Source organism: Mesocricetus auratus, unplaced genomic scaffold (genome assembly GCF_017639785.1).
Source record: "Mesocricetus auratus isolate SY011 unplaced genomic scaffold, BCM_Maur_2.0 Super-Scaffold_100046, whole genome shotgun sequence".
NCBI classification, from domain to species: domain Eukaryota; kingdom Metazoa; phylum Chordata; class Mammalia; order Rodentia; family Cricetidae; genus Mesocricetus; species Mesocricetus auratus.
The window spans coordinates 1,798,913-1,820,000 of NW_024429223.1; the positions used below are offsets into that span (position 1 = coordinate 1,798,913).

Sequence of the window (21,088 nt, forward strand, 5' to 3'; positions counted from 1 at the left end):
CTTGTGCACCCCATACGACTGGCAGGTGGCATTGTATCCTGGCAACTACGGTTCCATTCTTCCCGCCAACTGCCCTCATAATCTGTTTCTGAAAAGTGTATAAAAAGTCTCATTGCTTGCAATAAACTTGTCTCAACGTCAGTCTCGCTGATCCCCCTCCAACCCGACGTGGGTTCAGTTTCCACGACCCTGTGAGGAGACCCAGGTTCGGCAAGTTCAGTGCTCACACCCTCCTGCAGTCCTTGCCTCGAAGCTCTAACTGCTGGGGAGGGGCTCTCAGAAGTGTGAGCTTCCGTTTTCCTCCAGGAGGAAACAGCTGTTCAGTGCCATACAGCTGGCAGAATTAATGACAGAGGGGCCAGCACCGGCCACTGTGCCCATGGCCACTGACAGGAAGGGGAAACTGTTTAACTCTAAGCAGAGCTGGGGAACAGCCTCAAAGGCCTACTCCTGCCTGCCAGGCCTCACTTCCTAAAAGCCCCACAGCCTTCACACAACAGCGCCGCGTGTTCAAAATGTGAGCATGGGTGGTGGGGAGGCTATTTTAAATTCAAAACAGATTTGGGTCACTGTTAAATTCAGGTTCACATTTGGCTCATAGTTAATTTTATTCATTTAATTTTTTAAAAAGATTCGTTTATTATATATAGTATGTTCTGCCTACATGTATGCCTGCAGGCCAGCAGAGGGCGCCAGATCTCATCATTACAGATGTGGTGGCTGGGAATTGAACTCAAGACCTTTGGAAGAGCAGCCACTGCTCTTAACCTCTGAGCCCCATTTATTTTTGTTTTTTCCCTTTTTCTTTCCTATGAGCTGTGGACTCTAGGAGAGTTAGGGTCTTGTTGGCCTGAGTCCCCGTGTGGCCCTGAAGGTCCAGCCTGGGCATAAATCTCAGGATGTCACCAGGATGCACTGTCCTACTCATGTTCAGCGGGAGTGAGACCCTTACACTGGCCACTGAGTTAATCAGCTCAAAGGGGGGGGGGTAACAAAAAGGGCTATTAACTGTTAATGCAGGCTCCTTGACCCTCACAAGAGCATGAAGTAAAAGATATGGCTGAATAATGCCCACTACAGACATTCAACCAATCAGATTTAAGCACTGGAGGCACGCCCACTAGAGAGTAGCCAATCATAATGAAGTGGTGGGCACTAGAGAGGCCACACCCAGTGACTCAGATTGCCAAGTCCATCTCAGCAACTGAGGAGCAGAGAGAAGGCCTACAAACTTTGGGTTTGTGATCAGTTATGGACAGTGAAGGAGGAAAATGTGTGTGTGTATGTATGAGTGTGTGTGTATGTCTGTGTATATGTTAAGTGTGTCTGTGTGGGTGTGTGTCTGTGTATGACTGTGTGTGTGTATGTCTGTGTATATGTTAAGTGTGTCTGTGTGGGTGTGTGTCTGTGTATGACTGTGTGTGTGTATGTCTGTGTATATGTTATGTGTGTCTGTGTGTGTGAGTGTGTGTCTGTGTATATGGGTGTGTGTGTCTGTGTGAGTATATCTGTGTATATGTTATGTGTGTCTGTGTGTATGTTTGTGTATGTGTGAGTGTGTCTGTGTATGACTTTGTGTGTGTATATATGGGTGTGTGAGTGTGTCTGTGTATGTTATGTGTGTCTGTGTGTATGAGTGTGTGTCTGTGTATGGCTGTGTGTGTGTATGGCTGTGTGTGTCTGTGTGAGTATATCTGTGTATATGTTATGTGTGTCTGTGTGTATATGTTTATGTATGTGTGAGTGTGTCTGTGTATGACTGTGTGTGTGTATGGGTGTGTGTGTCTGTGTGAATATATCTGTGTATATGTTATGTGTGTCTGTGTGTATATGTTTGTGTATGTGTGAGTGTGTCTGTGTATGACTTTGTGTGTGTATACGGGTGTGTGTGCGTGTTATGTGTGTCTGTGTGAGTGTGTGTGTATCTATGTGTCTGTGTATGAGTTCGTGCGAAGGAGGATTTAAAAGAAGGAAAAGTAATTGAGAGAGACAGGAGGGGATCCCAGGAAGCATGGAGAGGGGACATGGGCCCCCAAGGCTATTCCATAGGAACATGGAGGTGTGGTAGACTCTAGGTGGTGTCCTCTCTCTGGCTTGGGATGGCATCATCTGTGTCTTGTACCTCATTTGGCCTGGACCCAGAGGCTTGCAAAGCTTGCAAAGCTGTACCACTGAGCCATGCCTCTCGCCCCTCATTGGCGGATTTCAGGCTAGAGTTCTGAAGCTGCTGAGTCACGCCCCTGCCCCTCCCTGCTACTGCCCGGCCATATCCCCAGCTCCTCATGGGCATATTATAGAACTGTTTCACCACTGAGCTAAATCTTCAGCCTCCTCTTACTTTTTCTTTTGAGGCGGGGGTCTCCTTATAAAGCTGCTCAGGCTGGCCTTCAACATGTTCTGTAGTCCAGGTGGGTCTCGAACTTTCAACCCTCCTGACTCATTCTCCAGAGTATCTGAGACATCAGGCCCACACCACCCTGCCGAGCTCAGGCCCTCTCTTCTTGAAATCACAGAAGCCCCTCCCTGACTCCTTTGCCCTCTGTGTACGGCTTTTATTCACCCGGAGCCTCCTCCTTAGGCCAGGATCCATGGCTCCTGGAACCAAAGTCAAGGACCGGGAATCCCAGGCGACACCAGGGCGACAGGCCTACCAGCCATTGCTTGTGTCGGGGCCAGTCATGATGATCGCCTTGCCTCCCCCAGCGAAGGATTATCTATGTCTCTCCATCACCTCCTTCTGTTTCTGTATCCTGCTGGCCATCCCAGCCCTGGTGTTCTCCCTTAAGGTGGGTACCATTCCGGCTCCTGGTCCCCTCCCCCATCCCCCTTCGCCATCTGGCTTCATTAATGCCACTTTTGGTTCCTTCCGCTGGGGAATCGGCCCCGCCCTTTTCTTGCTCATCTCACCAGTCCTGATATTGGACTTCCGGGGGGATGCCCCTCCCTTCTCCCCTTTGCTCTCCGGAACCGTCTGGCCTGCTTGGCCTTCACCTCCACAGACCCGGGAGGCCAACAACGATGGGGACTGGAGGAGGGCACAGCGGAACTCCAGGCTGGCCTTGGCCTTCAGCGTCGCCAGCATCCTCGTGGGGTGCATTCTGATGGCCAGCTCTGTCACGTTAATCCTTGAGACAGAGGAAGCGACATCATCCTGAGAGCCCGCCTCACCCAGGGAGTTCTGTCGGTTCTCGCAGCCTCTGACCTCGGACACCAGCCACCGCCTGTGCTGAGGAAGCCTCAGAGTAGCGACACTAAGAGCAATAAAGATTTTGAGGAGGTGCCTACGTTCCCACTCACCCGCTGCATGTGGGGGTGCCTGGGCACCTGTTCTCAGGGCACCGCGGGTCTACGTTTCCGGGTGCCGTGGGGCCCCCCTCTGAGATTGGACGGTGCCGGGCGTGTGGATGATGCAGGTCTCCTTACTGATGACTGAAAAGGGAAGACGGACATGGTGTCTGCTTTCGCATCTTTGCTGCTGCGATAACGCCCATGGCCAGAAGAAACTTTAGCCTTAAGGTTCCGCAGAGAAAGAGGCTGGCCCGGCGGGAAAGCTTGGCACACCGGGAGCAGGAGGCAAAGATCATATTGTTGTCTTTACCCAAGAAGCGTGGACGCGGAGGGGGTGCTGGGGGCGGCGGGGGAGGGGAAGGAAGGGAAGAGGAAGGGGAAGAGATGAGGAGGAGAAGCTCTCCTCGAGGTCCAGCTTGCTCCAGCAAGGCCCCGCCTTCTACGGGTTTCAAACCTCCCCAAACAGCGCCATCCACTGGGCACCAAGTGTTTAAATACATAAGGGCGGGAAGGGCATTTCTCACTCCAACTACCACCGTGGTGCAAGTCTGTGACCCCAGATGTTGGGTGCCAGAGGCAGGAGAATGGGAGCTTCGGGCCAGCCCGGGTTCTGTCGGAAAACAGGTGAGTACAAAGACTTGTATATGTAATGCAGTCATAGGGAGGCTCGGACGCAGGGAGCACCTCAGACTCAAAAACTAGCAAAAACTTGCTGGGCAATGGTGGCGCACACCTTTAATCCCAGCACTTGGGAGGCGGATCTCTGTGAGTTCAAGACCTCCCTGGTGTACAAAAGCGAGTTCCAGGACAGCCTCCAAAGCCACAGAGAAACCCTGTCTTGAAAAAAAAAAACTTAAAACTACAACAATAGTAAAATAAAAACAACAAAACCCTTTTGTTTACTGGGTTGGGGAATCTAGTTCAGTGGTCAGGCACTTTCTTAGGCTGAGGAAAGCTCTGAGATCAGTTCCCACTGTATGGTGGTGCATGCCTTTAATCCCAGCACTCAGGAAGCAAGAACAGAGTCTAGGCCAGCCCGGACTACATAGCAGATTTCAGGCCAGCCAGTGCTACCTATGAAAACCTGTCCTGAAAGCAAAACAAGGGGGCTGGAGAGATGGCTCAACAGTTAAGAGCATTGACTGCTCTTGCGGAAGTCCTGAGTTCAATTCCCAGTAACCACATGGTAGCTCACAACCATCTATAATGAGATCTGGCGCCCTCTTCTGGACTGCAGGTGTACATGCAGACAAATACATAACACACACACACACACACACACACACACACACACACACACACACAAATCCTAAAAAGAACAAAACAAAAACCCTGAAAACCAACAACAAACAAGCCAGGCAGTGGTGATGCACACCTTTAATTCCAGCACTCAGGGGGCAGAAGCAGGTGGATCCCTGTGAGTTCGAGGCCAGCCTGGTCCACAGATTGAGTTCCAGGACAGCCAAGGCTACACGCAGAGAAACCCTTGTCTCAAAAAACAACCCCTTCCCCAAACAAGACAAAACAATATTGATAAAGAATAACGTGTAAAGTCACAAGCTCACCCTGTCTAATGACCTCAGTGACAAGAGTACTGTCTGTTCTGTCCAGTGTTGAAGCCAATACCCAAATGTGCTGGGCCTTGTGCAATGTAGGAGGTCAAGCTTTGATGTTACTGAATTAAAAATCAATTCAACCTGCTTTTTGCTGTTAGGAGCTACCATGGCTGGACAGTGGTAGCTGTGAACAGTAGGACGAAACTGGGAGACTAACTCTGACGGGGCGCTAACGGCCGAGCTGTGACCTGAAGCATGACAGATGATCCACAAAAAAATGTCCGGAGCTTAGTTCCCTCGGCACAGCGCTGTCTGGTGTGCGGGGGAACTCTGGATTCCATCGGCGGCACCCTGGAAACTGGATGTGGTGGCCACCTCAGAACTCCAGGACTTTGCAGATGAAGGCAGAAGAAGCAGAACCTCAAGGGCATCCTTGGCTACGGAGAGCGTGAGTCCAGTTTGAGATCTTGTGTAGGAGAAAGGGGGGAAATGAAGAGAAAATGTAAAAGCTTCCAACCTGACCGCCAAGTGCAGAGCCATGAGTCAGGAAGGGGCCCGGCTTATTCTGGGAGTTGAAATACGTGGGAACGTTGGGCTGGCAGGGTGCCTCAGTGGTTAAGGGCACTGGTGGATTTGCAGAGATCTCTTCAGCACCCATGGCAGGTGGCTCACGTTAGTCTGTACCTCCCGGGAATCTGATACTCTCCTCTGAGCTCCGTGGACACGCTCACCCATATATACAGATTCCCACTCAGACACACACACAGATTTTAAACTGAAGTAAGTCTTTAAAAAAGATGTTTGAGTTACATTGGATGTAAAAGAACTTTTGTTTTTTGTTTTTGTTTTTTTTTTTGGTTTTTCGAGACAGGGTTTCTCTGTGGCTTTGGAGGCTGTCCTGGAACTTGCTTGTTAGTCCAGGCTGGTCTCGAACTTACAGAGATCCGCCTGCCTCTGCCTCCTGAGTGCTGGGATTAAAGGCATGCGCCACCAACGCCCGGCTGTAAAAAGAACTTTTAAGAAGTAAGTGCGCGTGTGTGTGTGTGTGTGTGTGTGTGTGTGTGTGTGTGTGTGTGTGTGTGTGTGTGTGGTTTAGATTTATGACAGGGTCTCATGTAGCCCAGGCTGGCCCCTACCTTTCTACATGGCTGGGGATGACCTTGAACATTTTATCCTCCTGCCTTTGCTTCCTGAGGGTTGGGATTACAGGTGTGTAATTACCTGTGTTACGTGGTCCTGGGAACTGAACCCAGGACATCATACATTCTAGGCAAATACTCTGGCAACTAAACTACACCATCAGCCCATAAATGAATGAATAAATAAGTAAATAAGGTTTGCATAAAGATTATTCTTATTTTATGTGTGTGTTTTGCCTGCATATATGAATGTGCACCACACGTGTGCCTGGTGCCCATGGAGACCAGAAGAATGTGTTGGGCCTCCTGGAACTGGGGAGTTACAGATGGTTGTGAGCCACCGTCTGGTGCTGGGAACCGAACCTGTGATGAGAGATGCCATTCTGTAAATCTGTCTCTTATTGGTTGTTGAATAAAGCACTGTTGGCCAATAGGGAAGCAAGATAGGTGGGACTAGGAGTAGAGGAGGACTCTGGGTAGGAGAAACACAGAGAGTCAAGATGTAGCCTCCAGACCCTTTCTCCAGTAAGAGAAATACTTAGATTAACAATTTGAGGTAAATACTTAAGTCAGAGCTAGCCAGTAAGAAACCAAGCAAACAGCCAACAGCTTCATAATTAATACAGCGTCTTGTGTGTTATTTGGGGACTGCAATGTGGCAGAGCCCAGGCGACTGGTGGGGAAAAAAACCAAAGCGGCTGGCAAGGAAAAGGCTTCACCCTACAAACCTGGGTCCTCTGGAAGAGCTGCCGGTGCCCTTTACCTGAGTGCCATCACCTAGAAACTCACATTTCAATAAGTTTGTCATGTCTTGTGGATTAAGTCCCAAAGGGCAGTACTATAGGAGGATTGCTGGTGACATCCCTCAGAAACCTATGAAATGTGTTTCCGCTTTCCGGAAGACATCACTTGCCTTGGCCTACACCTATGGTTACCTATCAGAGCTCCTAGCCCCTAGTGACATGCACTCGCCATGAATACCTGTAGGTGGAGTCTCCTGTCCCACGGTTGCTCTCAAATAAACACACAGAGGCTTACTATTACTTATAGATGCCTGGCCAGTAGCTCAGGCTCGTTACTGCCTAACTCCCGCATTTAAATTAACCCATATTCCTTGTTTACACTCTGCCACCTGGCAGCGCCTTTATTATTAGCATGGCACATCCATCTCCTGCTCCCTCTGCATCTGGCTGGCGACTCCAGGCTCCGCCCTTCTCCTTCCCATCGTTCTCTGTCTGGCTTTGCCACCTAACTTTGTCCTGTTCAGCTGTTGGCCAGTCGGCTTGTTTATTAAACCAATCATAGATGCACATATTCACACAGTGTGCAGAAGGACTATTCCGCAGCGAATATCGAAGCCCCCACGCTGGCCCTCTGGCCCTCCCTCCCTCCCCACTCGCTATGATGCTCCTAGGCTGTTCTAGATTCCCTCCTCACCCCGTTCTTTATAACCCAAAGGTTATTTTCTTCTGCCTCGCTCTTCTCTCTGCAGTCTTCTCTCCGTTCACGAGGTAGCCCTGGCCCTGGCCAGTCTGCCCCCTTCTCAGAGGAAGCCATGGTATTCCTGGACTCCTGCAGATGTCTCTGACATCAGAAGATCATTAAGCTGTAGTCTTAAAAGTTTGAGGCTGTGCCGGGCGTTGGTGGTGCACGCCTTTAATCCCAGCACTTGGGAGGCAGAGGCAAGTGGATCTCTGTGAGTTCGAGACCAGCCTGATCTACAACGCTACTCCTGGAAAATAAATAAACAAACGTGGGCTGGCACGTTGGCCCAGTGGGGAAGGTGCTGGTGGCCAAGGCTGATGGCCTTAGTTTGATCCCTGAAGCACAAAGAGACATGCATGCATGCATAAATAAATAAATGTGAAGACATGCAGACGTAACTCAATTTTACTTTTGAGTTGGAGCTACAAAGTAGCTCAGTTTAGCCTTGAACTTCGGATCCTCCTGCCTCCACTAGCAATCTGTATCTATGGATACAAAGACCTTTAAATAAACAAAGACAGGGAACAAAGGCCCTTTCCTGCTTAGGTGGCAACCCTGCGCCACAGCTAACGTTCTGTGTGTGAGGGCAGTGTCTAAAGAGTAAGGGAGACGGGACCCAGGGGCAGGCACGGCAGGGCCACGTCACTGGTCCTGTGCACTCTGTGAGGACTTGGCTTTCAGCTGGGGCAGGGCTCTGAGCGTGGGGTGCTCTGGCTCTAGTGCTCACCAGCTCCCTCCGGAGGAGTAGACTGTCAGGGTGGGTGGGGTGCGAAGCAGGCTGTTGGGATGTAGAGACCGGGGTGATGGAGGAATGACCAGGCTGGATAGAGAAGGGAGACAAAGTTACAACTACACATAGAGAAGGGAGACAAAGTTACAACAACATATAATGACCTTCAGACCCTAAAGCAAGGGCAGCCCGCAATTCCCTGAGGAAATGGAGGACTCTGCCCAGGACCTTTTCCGTGTGGTCGAGATGGGAGAGGAAGCTTAGGGGGCGGAGCTTGGGGGCGGAGCAAAGAACCTCTGTTTTTTTCCTCACCACCTGTGCCTGAAAAGGTCCTTGCCTGCCCAGCGTCTGCCTCAACCTCCAGCATCTGCAAGTGACGGGGGAGTGAAGGGCACTGCTGGGCGCTATCTTATCATAAGTCTCAAATGCAAACTCAAAGCCAAGGTCACAAAGAGGTCCACACGGTTAGCAAACATTCTCTGGGGCCAGCCCAGGCTGGCCCTGGACTGGGCAAGCAAGGGAGAACACTCAGTGTGTACTGAGTGAGACATCTGGAACCTTCTTCCTGGGAGGGCAGAATGGGAAAGTTATCACCAAACGGTGACAGCTCAGGGCTGTGGTGGAGACTTAAGGGTTTGGATGGAGAGGCTGGAAGTGTTACTTTTGTATTGTGGTGAGCAGATATGTGATAGGAACAGCCTACTGAAAACTCTCTCTCTCTCTCTCTCTCTCTCTCTCTCTCTCTCTCTCTCTCTCTCTCTCTCTCTCTCTCTCTCTCTCTCTCTTTGAGACAGGGTTTCTCTGTGGCTTGGGAGGCTCTCCTGGAACTCGCTCCTGTAGATCAGGCTGGTCTCGAACTCACTCTGCCTCCCGAGTGCTGGGATTAAAGGCGAGCTCCACTGAAATCTCTTTTGACTCGTGGATCAAAGGGTCTGGTCCTCAGCCACTTGGCTCCATGGGCTGGGGGTAGAACGCCACGGAGGTGGGGGTGTGTGGAGGAGGAGACTTCATGACAGGAGCCAACAGCTCCCGTGAAGAGGAGGCCTGGGGACAGCTATAACCTTCAGAGGCACACAGCAGATGACGTACCTCTTCCAGCTAGGCCTCCCGAAGTTTCTAGAACCCCTTCTAATAGTGCCAGCAGCCGGGGACCAAACATTTAACACAAATATTCAACTCATGGGGGGATTTCAGATTCAAGCTTAACAGCTGGGATGGGGGAAGGGAAAGGGGGAGAGGCAGAGGGAGGGAGGGAGAAGAGAGGGAGCGAGGGAGGGAAATAGACCGAATATGAACATGGGGTTGTGGTAGGGAAGCCAGGGGAAGTCCTTGATTCACCCTGGACCAAGAGTGGTCTTGGAAGAATTATTTTGTTCATTAGAAAAAATATTTGTGTTTTATTTGTTTGTGTATGTGTACACACAAATATAAACATGGCTACAGCCTACACATGTGTAGGTACTCGCAGAGGCCAGAAGAGAATGTTGGAGTTGTGAGCTGCCCGATATGGGTGCTAGGAACTTAGCTTGAGTCCTCTGTAAGAGCAATATGTGTTCTCAACAACTGAGCCATCTCCCCAGAACTCTGCTGATGTGTGTGTGTGTGTGTGTGTGTGTGTTACCAAAGATGGAATCCAGGGCATTGCATATACTAAGCACTGAACCACACAATCCAGCCCCTCACTGGGGGATTCTAGGCAGGGGCTCTTACTGTTGCATGACAACCTCAGAAATGAACATTTTGAGAAACAGAAGTTCCTTAGTCCTGAAATGGAAAACAGGACTAAGCCTTATCAGGCCTTGGAAATATATATATATAGGAAACCCTTGGTCAAATTCCTCCTATAATCTTCGCCATGTTCTCTTTCTACTTAACGGTCTTCCTCTGACCCTTCTTTCTTAGGGAAGGATGACACATTAAATTCCGACCATCATTTAAAGACAAGCTTGCAACTCTGCCGGGTGTCTCAGGCTCAGTGAGATGGACACTGCCAACTTCGGTAGGGGACTGCATCCTAGAACCCGTGCTCCTCTCAAAGCCTTTGCCCTTGAATCATTCCAGGAGCTTCCCATCATCCTGAAGTGGCATCGCACAGCCCCCCATCCTCACTCCATGGGCTACAGTCCACCCAAGGTACCAGCCATACCCAGATACTTCTGCTCAGTCCAGATCCAGCCTGGAGGAAGAGGCCTATGTGTTCATCACTTGGAGATGGTGTTAGTGTTGCTAATACACATGATAAAAGAATAATTGGATTAAGAAGACACTCATCCGGGATATAATGTAATCAGAAGCTGGTGAAGCTGTTCAATTATCAGCATGTCTGGCCATCGTACGCTTGCGATGGACAAAGCCATAAAGATGGTGTAAATTCAGGCTGGCTGTAGCAGGTGTTGTCTTTAGGTGGTCGGGTGTAGGAGTTTGGGAGCATTGGAAGAAACCGGGGGTCTGAACAGTGGCTGTCTAGCCACAGGATCATGCAGTGACGGTGTGGACTCACTTAGGCATGTAGGAGCTGTAGAGATTTCAGGCTTAGACGATAGTTGTGTAGACCCAGTCACTGTGTGGGCAATGACTGTTGTGGACTCAGACTCACGTGATAGGTATGTGAACTCGGGCTCGGGCAGTGACTCTGTGACTCAGGTGGTGGTTATGTGTATTCAGGTTTGGCGGTGACTATGCGGATTCAGGCCCAAGTCGTGGGCATCCCAAAATATATGTTCTTGGGCTGGAGAGATGGCTCAGAGATTAAGAGCACTAGCTGCTCTTGCAGAAGTCCTGAGTTCAATTCCCAGCAACCATATGGTGGCTCACAAACATCTATAATGAGATCTGGTGCCCTTTTCTGGTGTGCAGGCAGACACATAGGCAGAACACTATATATAAGTAAATAAATATTTTTAAAAATATATGTTCTTTTCTAGGCTGTTCAGACTTAAAGATGAGGTACATTCTGACGTGATGCTTTGCACAGGACACATCCCTTCTGTGCTCCTACCCAAAGGGAGCAGCAGGACTCTAGTCCAGCAGATGAAAACGGAGGGGAAAATCCACAAAGTAAGAGAAGCTTCCAAAACGCATGAGTCAAGGAAGCAAGAGAAGACAGAAGAAAGGAGAGGGTGACAGGGGTACAAGGGACTTACCAACTCACGAGAGGCGCAGTCTGGACCAGATCTCGGACTGCAAGGATTTCAGTGGGAAACTAGAGAGAGTCAAACAAATTCTCAATTTTTTGAAGTTGTTCACCTGACTACACTTAGGTCAAAAAATGTCTGTATTTATAGGCAGCAGTTGCCTGGATATAGCTTCTAGCCAGGCATGGCTGCGACCCCAGTGTTTGGGAGATGGAGGCAGGAGGATTAGGAGTTCAAGGTCATGGGCAACAGAAAAGAGACCGACAAAACCCAGGCAAAACAAAACTTCCTGTCTGTGAGTCTCCTAAATAATTCAGCCTTTATATTTCATCTACCTATCATTCTCCCTATCTCTATCTATATACATCACCTACCTATCCATCCTTTGATCTACTTAATCTAACACAAATCCACCAAAGTCCTAAAATGTTCATTTTACCGTTTCTGTAATGTATGAATCTGGTTTAAATATTAATCAGCATTAATACCAGCTTATAATATTAAAATTGACAATAGCATATGACACTAAGACTCCAGAGAGAAGGGAACACCAGTGAGGGAGAGACCGAAGACGGCCACCCTGTGCTGGCAGAGGTCTGCAAAGTGTCCCAGTCAACCATCTGCTGCCACTGCCGGTGTTGGTGCCCCCATCTGGGATTTTGCTCGCAGACATGACCCCCCCACCTTCCCTAGCTTCCACAAGCCCTGAGCATGTTGGGGGTTTGAAGATGATGAGTGGTGTCTGAGGCGTTCCCAAAGAGTGAGACTTCCTGAGAGCCTGCTCAGTGCTCCAGGCTTGTGAACGGGGTGCTCCTCCTATCCACCGCTGAGCCAAACCCTGTCCACATTCAGGGATCGTGTGCCGGGAGCAACAAGGACCACTGAGTCCCAGCCTTCCTCCACACGGAGCCAGATGGCCAAATGAGTAAAATACAACGCCAGCTCGGAACTGGACATGGGGTTAGTGGAAGTGACCAGAAAGGGAGACTCTCAGAAAAGGTGACGTTTGCACCGAGACTTGAAGGAGACGAGAAACAGCCACATGGACCTCAGAAAAAGGGGACCAGGCAGGTGGTCATCCAAGTGCTAAGGCCCCGAGGCATGAATGGCCTCAGTCTGTGCGAAGCATAGCGCATACTGAGGATTCAAGCACAGGCTCTGAGACAGGGAGGCTCATCAGAGGCCAGTAGACCTCACAGGAGATGTTAGGAGGAGAGAAAAGCTTGTGAGTCAAAGACACCACAAACACTGGCGTGCTTGGCTCCGATGAGGGGCATCTGTGTCCTAGGGATTTCTCTGCAGTTCTGTTGGCGGGCTCCTGGAGTAGGGTCTTCTGCCAGCTGAGTGTTGGGGAGTCCAGGTTGCCCACCTCTTACTTCCCTGGGTGACCTGCTCCCGAGGAGGACATTGCCAAGGTGATTATCTTATCAGCTACCCCTACGCATGCCCTTGGAGACATGCCCATTGTGGGAGGCCAGTGCAAAAAATCATGGCAAAGGTTCTACCATTTCCCCAGCCCAGCCCCTCACTGCTTCCCCCAGGGATCCCGGCTTGGGGTACATGGAGGGGGTCTCTCGGACTTCCTGACACCTGACACCCAGTTCAGACAAGGGCCATTAGATACAGCCTTTCCCCCAGTGTGCACCTTGGTTTCGCTGAGCAGACTGGGGTGGAGACAGGGGAATAGTCGGGAGCTGTGGGCAGCAGCCAGCGGTTTAGTGTGCAGTGGGACTCCCACAAGCCTCAGTTTCCTGCCTCTGCACAGGGGGAATGACAGATATGATGTCACAGGTGACTGTGGGCATGCTTCAGGGCTCACAAGAGGACACTGTGCAGGTCATCTGCCAGGCCTGACTCAACCATGTCCTAAGACTGGGGTTGAGCAAGTGACTTTGACCTCTCTATGCCTCAGTTTCCCCTCGTGGAGTGGGTATTACTCACCTCAAGCGGTTAAATGAGTGAATGTGTGAAATCCCTTTCACGTTGCTGGTATGAAATGAGCACCCCGTTCTTGCTACTCTTCTTGTTGTTATATGGTTGTTATAGCCCAGAGATTTCTGATCTGAGTGACTGGTGGCAGTAGGGTTTGGGCAGGTTGGGACAGCCCAGTAGAAAACGTCTGAGCTGCCCAAGCCTGAAGGTTACCCCAAGGAGTCTCATAATCAGCTGTAATCAGCTGGTTCTGCCCCACCCCCACCCTCCCTGGCTATATCAAGCCTGGTCTAGACCCCTAGGCTCTACAGACCAAAGAGGGCAGAACACCAGGGACCATGGGGAAGGCAGTGAGTGACACCTGGGAGATGTTTGGGGCTGCGGGGGGGGGGAAGGGGGCAGAAGCCCCAGGGGCACCTGACGTCTCCTTTGCTCCATCCCATCCCCAGGAGAATTATGAACTGTACTCAGTGGAACTGGGGTCGGGCCCCGGTGGGGACATGGCTGCCAAGATGAGCAAGAAGAAGGCAGGCGGTGGGGGAGGCAAGAAGAAGGAGAAGCTGGAGAACATGAAGAAGGAGATGGAGATGGTGAGCATGGGCGCTGAACCCTGGGCAGGACTGAAGCGGGGACTTGGAGCCAGGCGGCGGGCTGAGTGGGGCCGTGAGAGCCTGATGCTGAGGGTCCCTGTTCATCCCCCAGAACGACCACCAGCTGTCAGTGTCCGAGCTGGAGCAGAAGTACCGGACCAGCGCCACCAAGGTGAGCTAAGAGTGGGCGGGCAGAGGGAGGGGGAGATGGACAGAGGGAGAGCAAGGTGTGAGTGATGCTCTCTCTCCCCCCCTCTGTCTCTCTCTCTCCCTCTCTCTCTCTTTCTCCCCCCTCTCTCCCTTTCTCTCTCTCTGCCTCTTTCTCTCTCTGTCTCTCTCTCTGTCTCTCCCTCTCTCTGTCTCTTTCTCTCTCCCTCCCTCTCTCTCCCTTTCTCTCTCCCTCCCTCTCTCTGTCTCTTTCTCTCTCTCTCTTTTTCTCTGTCTCTCTGTCTCTGTCTCTCTCCCTCTCTCCCTCCCTCTCTCCCTCTTTCTCTCTCTGTCTCTCTGTCTCTGTCTCTCTCTGTCTCTTTCTCTCCCTCGCTCCCTCTCTCTCTCCCTCTCTCTCTCGCTGTCTCTTTGTCTCTGTCTCTTTGTCTCTTTCTCTCTCTCTCTCTCCCTCCCTCCCTCCCTCCCTCCCTCCCTCCTCTCTCTCTCTCTCTCTCTCTCTCTCTCTCTCTCTCTCTCTCTCTCTCTGTGCTGGGAATAGATGAAGGAGAATGGGGAGGAACAGAGGGGAGGAGGGAGAAAGACATGGAGAAGAGGTGAAGAGAGACCTATAGAGAAAGAGGAAGGGAGAGAGGAAGGGACAATGGAGGGGAAGAGAGCAGTTAGAGAGAGAGTGGTCAAGAAAGAAGGGAAGTGTAGAGGGGAGAGAAATAAGAGAAAGATGGAGGGCGAGGGGAAAGGGGGAGGGGAGGAGGAAGAATAGAGGAGGGGCCAAGAGAGGACAGGGAAAAGAAGAGAAAAGGCGACGGCAAGACCCTGTGACCTCCACCGTAAACACACCTGCTGTCCCCAGGGCCTGACTGCAAGCCTGGCAGCTGAGCTATTGTTGAGAGACGGGCCCAACGCGCTCCGGCCGCCTCGGGGCACTCCTGAATACGTGAAGTTTGCCCGGCAGCTGGCAGGGGGTCTGCAGTGCCTCATGTGGGTGGCTGCTGCCATCTGCCTCATTGCCTTTGCCATCCAGGCCAGTGAGGGTGACCTGACCACAGACGATAACGTGAGTGGAGGGTGCTCTAGGGCAGGCACAGCGAGGCTCGGGGAGCTGTGACACTGAGCCCAGGGCTTAACAACAGCTGGCGTGCAGAAAGAGGACGCAGAAACATTAAGATGCAGTTCTGAGACGTGGATGGAGGATGGGACAGACCTGAGGACATGGGTCACAAGGGGCGCTGAGGATGACCCTTGGACGGAGAGAATTCTTAGGTCGCAGGGAACAGAACTGCAAAATCTATTATATGGACCCGATAAGAAGAGGAAATGATGTAGGACTGACCAAGGACAAGGGACAGGGGACACAAGGACTTGGCCTGAGACATAAGGAACACTTAACACCAGACACAGCACACAGAGACACAGACAGGAGATATGAAAACCGCTGAGAGAGGAAATAAAGATGCAGAGAGGACATTGGATATGTCAGGGTCGGACGGGGACGTGGGGTGACGTGTGTGACACTGGAAAGGGCTTGAAAAGCCATAGGTCAAGTGACATGGGGTCGGTACTCAGAGGCACACAGACCTGGCGTTTGGGACATGGAGACACCAATCATGGCATTAGGTCTGCAGCACAGACTCAGAAATGGGGACAGGGTGACACAGGGGCCAGTGGGCACAAGGACACAGAGTGGCATTTGGATTAGGAAAAACAATATGAAACATGGGACACAGTAACAAGAGGAGACACAGCAGCTGCAGGACTTAGGGGAGACGGGTAAACCAGGAAACAGGAAACACGGGGCACGGGGATCAGGAACCAGGGACTATGGGATTAGGGACACAAGACACTGAAAATACCAGGCAAATGAATTTGTGTCCATAGACCACGGGGACAGGGGGTGGGATTCCAGGGCTAGCACATGAGGCTTCTTGACAGAGTGAGGAAACTCCCAAGAATACCAGGGGACTCTGAAGAGGGAAACTGGCCTCGAGGAGGGACCTTCTGACGCCTGTGCTTAAAACCTTCATGCCTGTGTCTCGCCCTGCAGCTGTACCTCGCGATAGCGCTCATTGCTGTGGTTGTGGTCACTGGCTGTTTTGGCTACTACCAGGAGTTCAAGAGCACAAATATCATCGCTAGCTTCAAGAATCTGGTACCCCAGGTGGGTCCTCCAGCCTGCTACCTCTCCCTTCAGGTCCCAGAGTCTCCAAACCACCCCAGGCCGTCTCCTGCCATCTCCAGCAGCCCCAATCCATCCTGATTTACAGCCCCCCCCTTCTAGAGCTTCGCTTCTTCCCAGTTTGAGCTCTCATGACTCGGGGACAGTAAGCAACCTCCACCACCACCCCTTTCCCCACAGCAAGCCACCGTGATCCGAGACGGGGACAAGTTCCAGATCAACGCAGATCAGCTTGTGGTGGGCGATCTGGTGGAGATGAAAGGCGGGGACCGTGTCCCGGCAGACATCCGCATTCTGTCGGCCCAGGGCTGCAAGGTGGACAACTCCTCGCTCACCGGAGAGTCCGAACCACAGACCCGCTCGCCCGAGTGTACACACGAGAGTCCCCTGGAGACCCGCAACATCGCCTTCTTCTCCACCATGTGCCTGGAGGGTGTGTGGGAAGCGTCGCTGCCCTGCCCTGAAAGCCCCACAGCCCCCACACGCCCCCGCAGCAGCCCCCTTTGGTCCCTGTGATGCTCTGCGCCCCACGCCTGCCTGCCTCCCTGATACTGCCCCGCCCCGCCCCACCCTGAGCTCTCCTCTCCTCTCCTTGGCCGCTGCAGGCACAGCACAGGGCCTGGTGGTGAGCACGGGCGACCGCACCATCATCGGGCGCATCGCATCGCTGGCCTCGGGCGTGGAGAACGAGAAGACGCCCATCGCAATAGAGATTGAACATTTTGTGGACATCATTGCGGGGCTGGCCATCCTCTTCGGGGCCACATTCTTTGTGGTGGCCATGTGTATAGGCTACACCTTCCTTCGGGCCATGGTCTTCTTCATGGCCATTGTGGTGGCCTATGTGCCTGAGGGGCTGCTGGCTACCGTCACTGTGAGTAGGAGCAACAGGAGGAGGTGCAGGGAACAGAGCGCTGCCTGTTCCCGATCGTCCCACCGGACTTCCCATACCCTCCGGACTTCCCATACCATACCCTCCTACCTGCCCACGCATCCATCCCCCTCCCCACCCAGCACCACCCACCCATCCAGTAAACATTTCCCAGGCTACTCTGGTCCAGCACCCCCCCTTCCCCCCCACGCCCCCCGGCACACACACCAGGGCTCAGAAACGAACAAGCAGGGTCCTGGAACAAGGAAGATGAGGTCATTGAAGGTAGTCAGCCCCAGCCCAAGACCCACCTAAAGGAGGGAGGCTAAGAAGATTATTTTCTCATTTCCATTGTGTTTGATGTGAGCTGGGAGAGCGGTCAGAGAGGTTCTCTGGTGACGCCAGGGAAGGCAGGGGCTGCAAACGGCTTGGCGGGAAGAAATAAGCCTGTTTCGGTTTTTTGTTTGTTTGTTTGTTTTTTTGTTTTGGCTTGAGGCATCCTGCACTCAAAGTGTAGCTAGCAGCTGGAGTACAGGAAGGAGACTTAGTGCTGGTTGGCAGGGCCATGCCTGTGTCCCCCATCTGTCCGCAGGTCTGCCTGTCGCTGACAGCAAAGCGTCTGGCCAGTAAAAACTGCGTGGTCAAAAACCTAGAAGCCGTGGAAACCCTGGGATCCACGTCGGTCATCTGCTCCGACAAGACAGGAACTCTCACTCAGAATCGCATGACGGTGTCCCATCTATGGTTTGACAACCACATCCACACGGCGGACACCACGGAAGACCAGTCAGGTGTGGCGGTGGGAGGGGAAGGTGCCAGGACCGGATGCGGTCGGTGGTGTGGCGGGGAGCCTTGGGGAAGGCTTTGCGTTAAGGAGAGGTGGCAGGTCCAGAAGGGACTCTGGTCCCCCGGAGGCTCTCTGTGTGTGGTGTTTGGAGAAAGCTGTCCTGGGACACGAAGAGGAGGCGGGGTGCTTCCCATGCGTGGGAGGGGCTCTGCTCTGGCTTCGGAAGACCCACACCCTTGAGGTCCCAGCCCCCGCCGTCTGGTCCCCAGGGCAGACGTTCGACCAGTCCTCGGAGACGTGGCGGGCGCTGTGCCGCGTGCTCACCCTGTGCAACCGCGCCGCCTTCAAGTCCGGCCAGGACGCGGTGCCCGTGCCCAAGGTGAGAGAGACCCGGGGATTCCGGGGGGGGTGACGTCTGGAGCCCGGTGACGCCTGCTCGGACCCTCACACTGCACCCGGCTCCCTCCCAAGCGCATCGTGATCGGAGACGCGTCTGAGACTGCGCTGCTCAAGTTCTCGGAGCTGACGCTGGGCAACGCCATGGGCTACCGGGACCGCTTCCCCAAAGTTTGCGAGATCCCCTTCAACTCCACCAACAAGTTCCAGGTGCGCCGCGCCACAGCGAGGGCCCACCTTAGTTTACCTCTTCGGGACGATCAATTCCATGTTAATCCAGTTTAGGCCCCCGCCTATGTTCGGATAGACCCCGCCCACACGCGATTCCCCGCCCAATCAAGCCCCACCCACAGCCCCTAGGCGAAGGGGCACCTCTGCTTTGGGCAGGACCCAGCGCACTCTCAGGCCCCGCCTCCTCATGTGACCACGCCCTTTATCACACGGCCACACCCTCGGTAACCTGTGTCACCCCCCCAAGCCCGGTGCAGCCTGGCAGCTCCGCCTCTGCCTCCACCCGCAGCTGTCCATCCATACCCTTGAGGATCCGCGGGACCCCCGGCACTTGCTGGTGATGAAGGGCGCCCCCGAGCGCGTCCTGGAGCGTTGCAGCTCCATCCTCATCAAAGGCCAGGAGCTACCTCTAGACGAGCAATGGCGTGAGGCCTTCCAGACCGCCTACCTCAGCCTGGGAGGCCTGGGCGAGCGCGTCCTTGGTGAGAGGCGCGCCCTGAGCGGGGCAGTGTGTGGAGAGGGGCGGGCACAGACCCTTCCAAACTGCCCGGCCCGGACCTGACCTTTCGTGGGTTTTTTTGTTGTGGTTTTCCTGTGTGACCTGTGGCTGCTGGCCTTCACCTCTCTCACTTCTGGTTCAGGCAGGGGCTGGTGACCCCAGGCTCGCCCTTGATTTCCCTTCCCTGTGTCGGTTCTGACGTCTTCACCCGGCCACCCCCTTTCCAGCCCTGCCTGCACCCCCCCTTTCCAGCCCTGGTTCTATCTATAGTCCCGTGCCCTCTTGACTTTTTGATCTTTCCCAGTCTTCCATGCTCGACCTCGCCCAGACCCTTGTCCTGTGTTCTGAACCAGTGCTGCTATGCAGCCTGGCTGTCCAGAACTTGCTCTGTAGACCAGGCTGGCCTCCAACTCAGAGGTCCTCCTGCTTCTGCCTCCCGAGCGCGGGATTAAAGGCGAGGGCTACCATGTCCCTCCTTTGTCCTTATCTGTGACCCTTCCAACTTTTGTCATCCCCTTTAAACTTTCCTAACCCCTGGAGGCCCTGGACGACACAGACCCATGGTCTAGTTCTGCCTTTCACTTAACTTTGGAAGGAATGTTTCCTCCCTCAGCCTTCCTTCCTTCCTTCCTTCCTTCCTTCCTTCCTTCCTTCCTTCCTTCCTTCCTTCCTTCCTTCCCTCCACAATCTAATGTAACTCAGGTTGTCCTAGAACTCCCTATCCTTGCTGGGCGTTGGTGGCTCACGCCTTTAATCCCAGCACTTGGGAGGCAGAGGCAGGCTGATCTCTGTGAGTTCGAGGCCAGCCTGGTCTACAGAGTGAGTTCCAGGACAGCCTCCAAAACCACAGAGGAACCCTGTCTCGAAAAAACCAAAAAAAAAAAAAAAAAAAAAGAACTCCCTATCCTCCTGCCTCTACCTCCCAAATGCTGAGATTACAGGCCATGCCTGGCTCTGAACCTCAGTCTCCTCATCTGCAGGGTGGGGGTGCGCCTCACAAGGACGGACCCAGGATCTAGAATCTACAGGTGGTGCAAGGGACCTGTTATGTCACACCGTCTGCCTAGACTCCTCTCATTCCTGTTTTCTGGCCAGGTTTCTGCCAGCTCTACCTGAATGAGAAGGACTACCCACCTGGCTATACCTTCGACGTGGAGGCCATGAACTTCCCGAGTAGTGGCCTCTGCTTCGCGGGACTCGTATCCATGATTGACCCTCCCCGGGCCACCGTCCCTGATGCTGTGCTCAAATGCCGCACCGCAGGCATCCGGGTACGCCCTCTGGGGATGAAGAGAGGCGGTGACAGACACCCACCTGTAACCGTCACGAATTCCACTATGCTGTCTCTCGACGCGGGAATTCTGAGGGAGGAAGCTTCATGTACAGCTGTATCCAGGAGCTCGGTGTAGTGAGGGAGCTGCCTTTCTCCCGTCCCAGCTCCTTTATGTCTCTTCTGGCTTTAATCTCGGTGTGAGTGTGCCGAGGAGACAGCTCCTCTCAGAACACCTACCTCTTCTCTTCACTTGGGTCAATGCTCATCCCCAAACCCCAGCTTTGGTGGCTGGGGGAGAGAACACCTTGATTGGCAGACGTGCTCAGTCTTGGCCACAGAACTCGCTTCAGCCAACGGCCTGGGAAGAGCCACTTAACCATCCACCTGCTCTTGTCCCACTCTAGGATGCTGTCTCTCCAGCAACTCAGCCATCTTCTTGCCCGGGACCTTTGCCCCTGGCTGTTCCTTCTGCCAGAGGTGTTCTTCCTACAAATCTCCATGTGGCCCACTCATGTTTGTGTCTCCGCTCATACGTCCCACACGCACACACGCACACACACACACATGCACACACACACACACACACATGCACAGTGAATTTATCTTTTCCCCTCCTTTTTTTGGGGGGGGGGTTTCGAGACAGGGTTTCTCTGTATTGCTTTGGAGGCTGTCCTGGAACTAGCTCTTGTAGACCAGGCTGGCCTCGAACTCACAGAGATCCGCCTGCCTCTGCCTCCCAAGTGCTGGGATTAAAGGCATGTGCCACCAATGCCCGGCATCTTTTCCCCTCTTAGTGTGCTATGCAGTTCACTTGCTCATCCTGTCTGCTTTCTGTC

At 52.9% G+C, this 21,088-nt stretch overlaps 2 protein-coding genes and 1 long non-coding RNA gene across 4 annotated transcripts in view; 2 read left to right on the top strand and 1 right to left on the bottom strand.

Annotated features, from left to right (window-relative positions):
* The first annotated feature begins 1,167 nt into the window (after positions 1–1,167).
* LOC106022092 (transmembrane protein 233-like) lies at positions 1,168–10,573 on the top strand. The gene is made up of 5 exons (XM_040735508.1): positions 1,168–1,237; positions 2,579–2,786; positions 3,000–3,912; positions 5,003–5,292; positions 10,101–10,573. Exons 2-3 carry the CDS (start codon positions 2,589–2,591, stop codon positions 3,153–3,155), a joined length of 354 nt encoding a protein of 117 aa, XP_040591442.1. The 5' UTR covers positions 1,168–1,237; positions 2,579–2,588; the 3' UTR covers positions 3,156–3,912; positions 5,003–5,292; positions 10,101–10,573.
* LOC121136001 overlaps positions 7,859–21,088 on the bottom strand; it is a 13,938-nt gene continuing 708 nt past the window's right edge. The window contains exons 2-5 of one of the 2 annotated variants that reach the window (XR_005873114.1): positions 20,114–20,259; positions 11,342–11,400; positions 8,196–8,288; positions 7,859–7,953 (exon numbers count right to left, since the gene is read on the bottom strand). This is a non-coding gene — a long non-coding RNA (uncharacterized LOC121136001). Of the gene's footprint in view, positions 7,954–8,195; positions 8,289–11,341; positions 11,401–12,977; positions 13,061–20,113; positions 20,260–21,088 lie in introns of those variants that run through there. The other variant, XR_005873115.1, reaches the window with a different exon arrangement.
* Atp4a (ATPase H+/K+ transporting subunit alpha) overlaps positions 10,201–21,088 on the top strand; it is a 16,625-nt gene continuing 5,737 nt past the window's right edge. The window contains exons 1-13 of the mRNA XM_040735507.1: positions 10,201–10,331; positions 11,123–11,255; positions 13,714–13,854; positions 13,967–14,026; positions 14,873–15,076; positions 16,064–16,177; positions 16,376–16,628; positions 16,801–17,069; positions 17,659–17,857; positions 18,123–18,232; positions 18,325–18,459; positions 18,770–18,962; positions 20,075–20,250. Coding sequence (XP_040591441.1) covers positions 11,160–11,255; positions 13,714–13,854; positions 13,967–14,026; positions 14,873–15,076; positions 16,064–16,177; positions 16,376–16,628; positions 16,801–17,069; positions 17,659–17,857; positions 18,123–18,232; positions 18,325–18,459; positions 18,770–18,962; positions 20,075–20,250 — 1,950 coding nt within the window. The 5' untranslated portion in view covers positions 10,201–10,331; positions 11,123–11,159. The remainder of the gene's footprint in view (positions 10,332–11,122; positions 11,256–13,713; positions 13,855–13,966; positions 14,027–14,872; positions 15,077–16,063; positions 16,178–16,375; positions 16,629–16,800; positions 17,070–17,658; positions 17,858–18,122; positions 18,233–18,324; positions 18,460–18,769; positions 18,963–20,074; positions 20,251–21,088) is intronic.

Bases quoted from the DNA above. Each gene is read 5' to 3' on its own strand.
- LOC106022092 (XM_040735508.1), top strand. From the start codon at position 2,589: ATGGCTCCTGGAACCAAAGTCAAGGACCGGGAATCCCAGGCGACACCA. The intron at 2,787-2,999 runs GTGGGTACCATT...TCACCTCCACAG, and splicing joins CCCTGGTGTTCTCCCTTAAG to ACCCGGGAGGCCAACAACGA.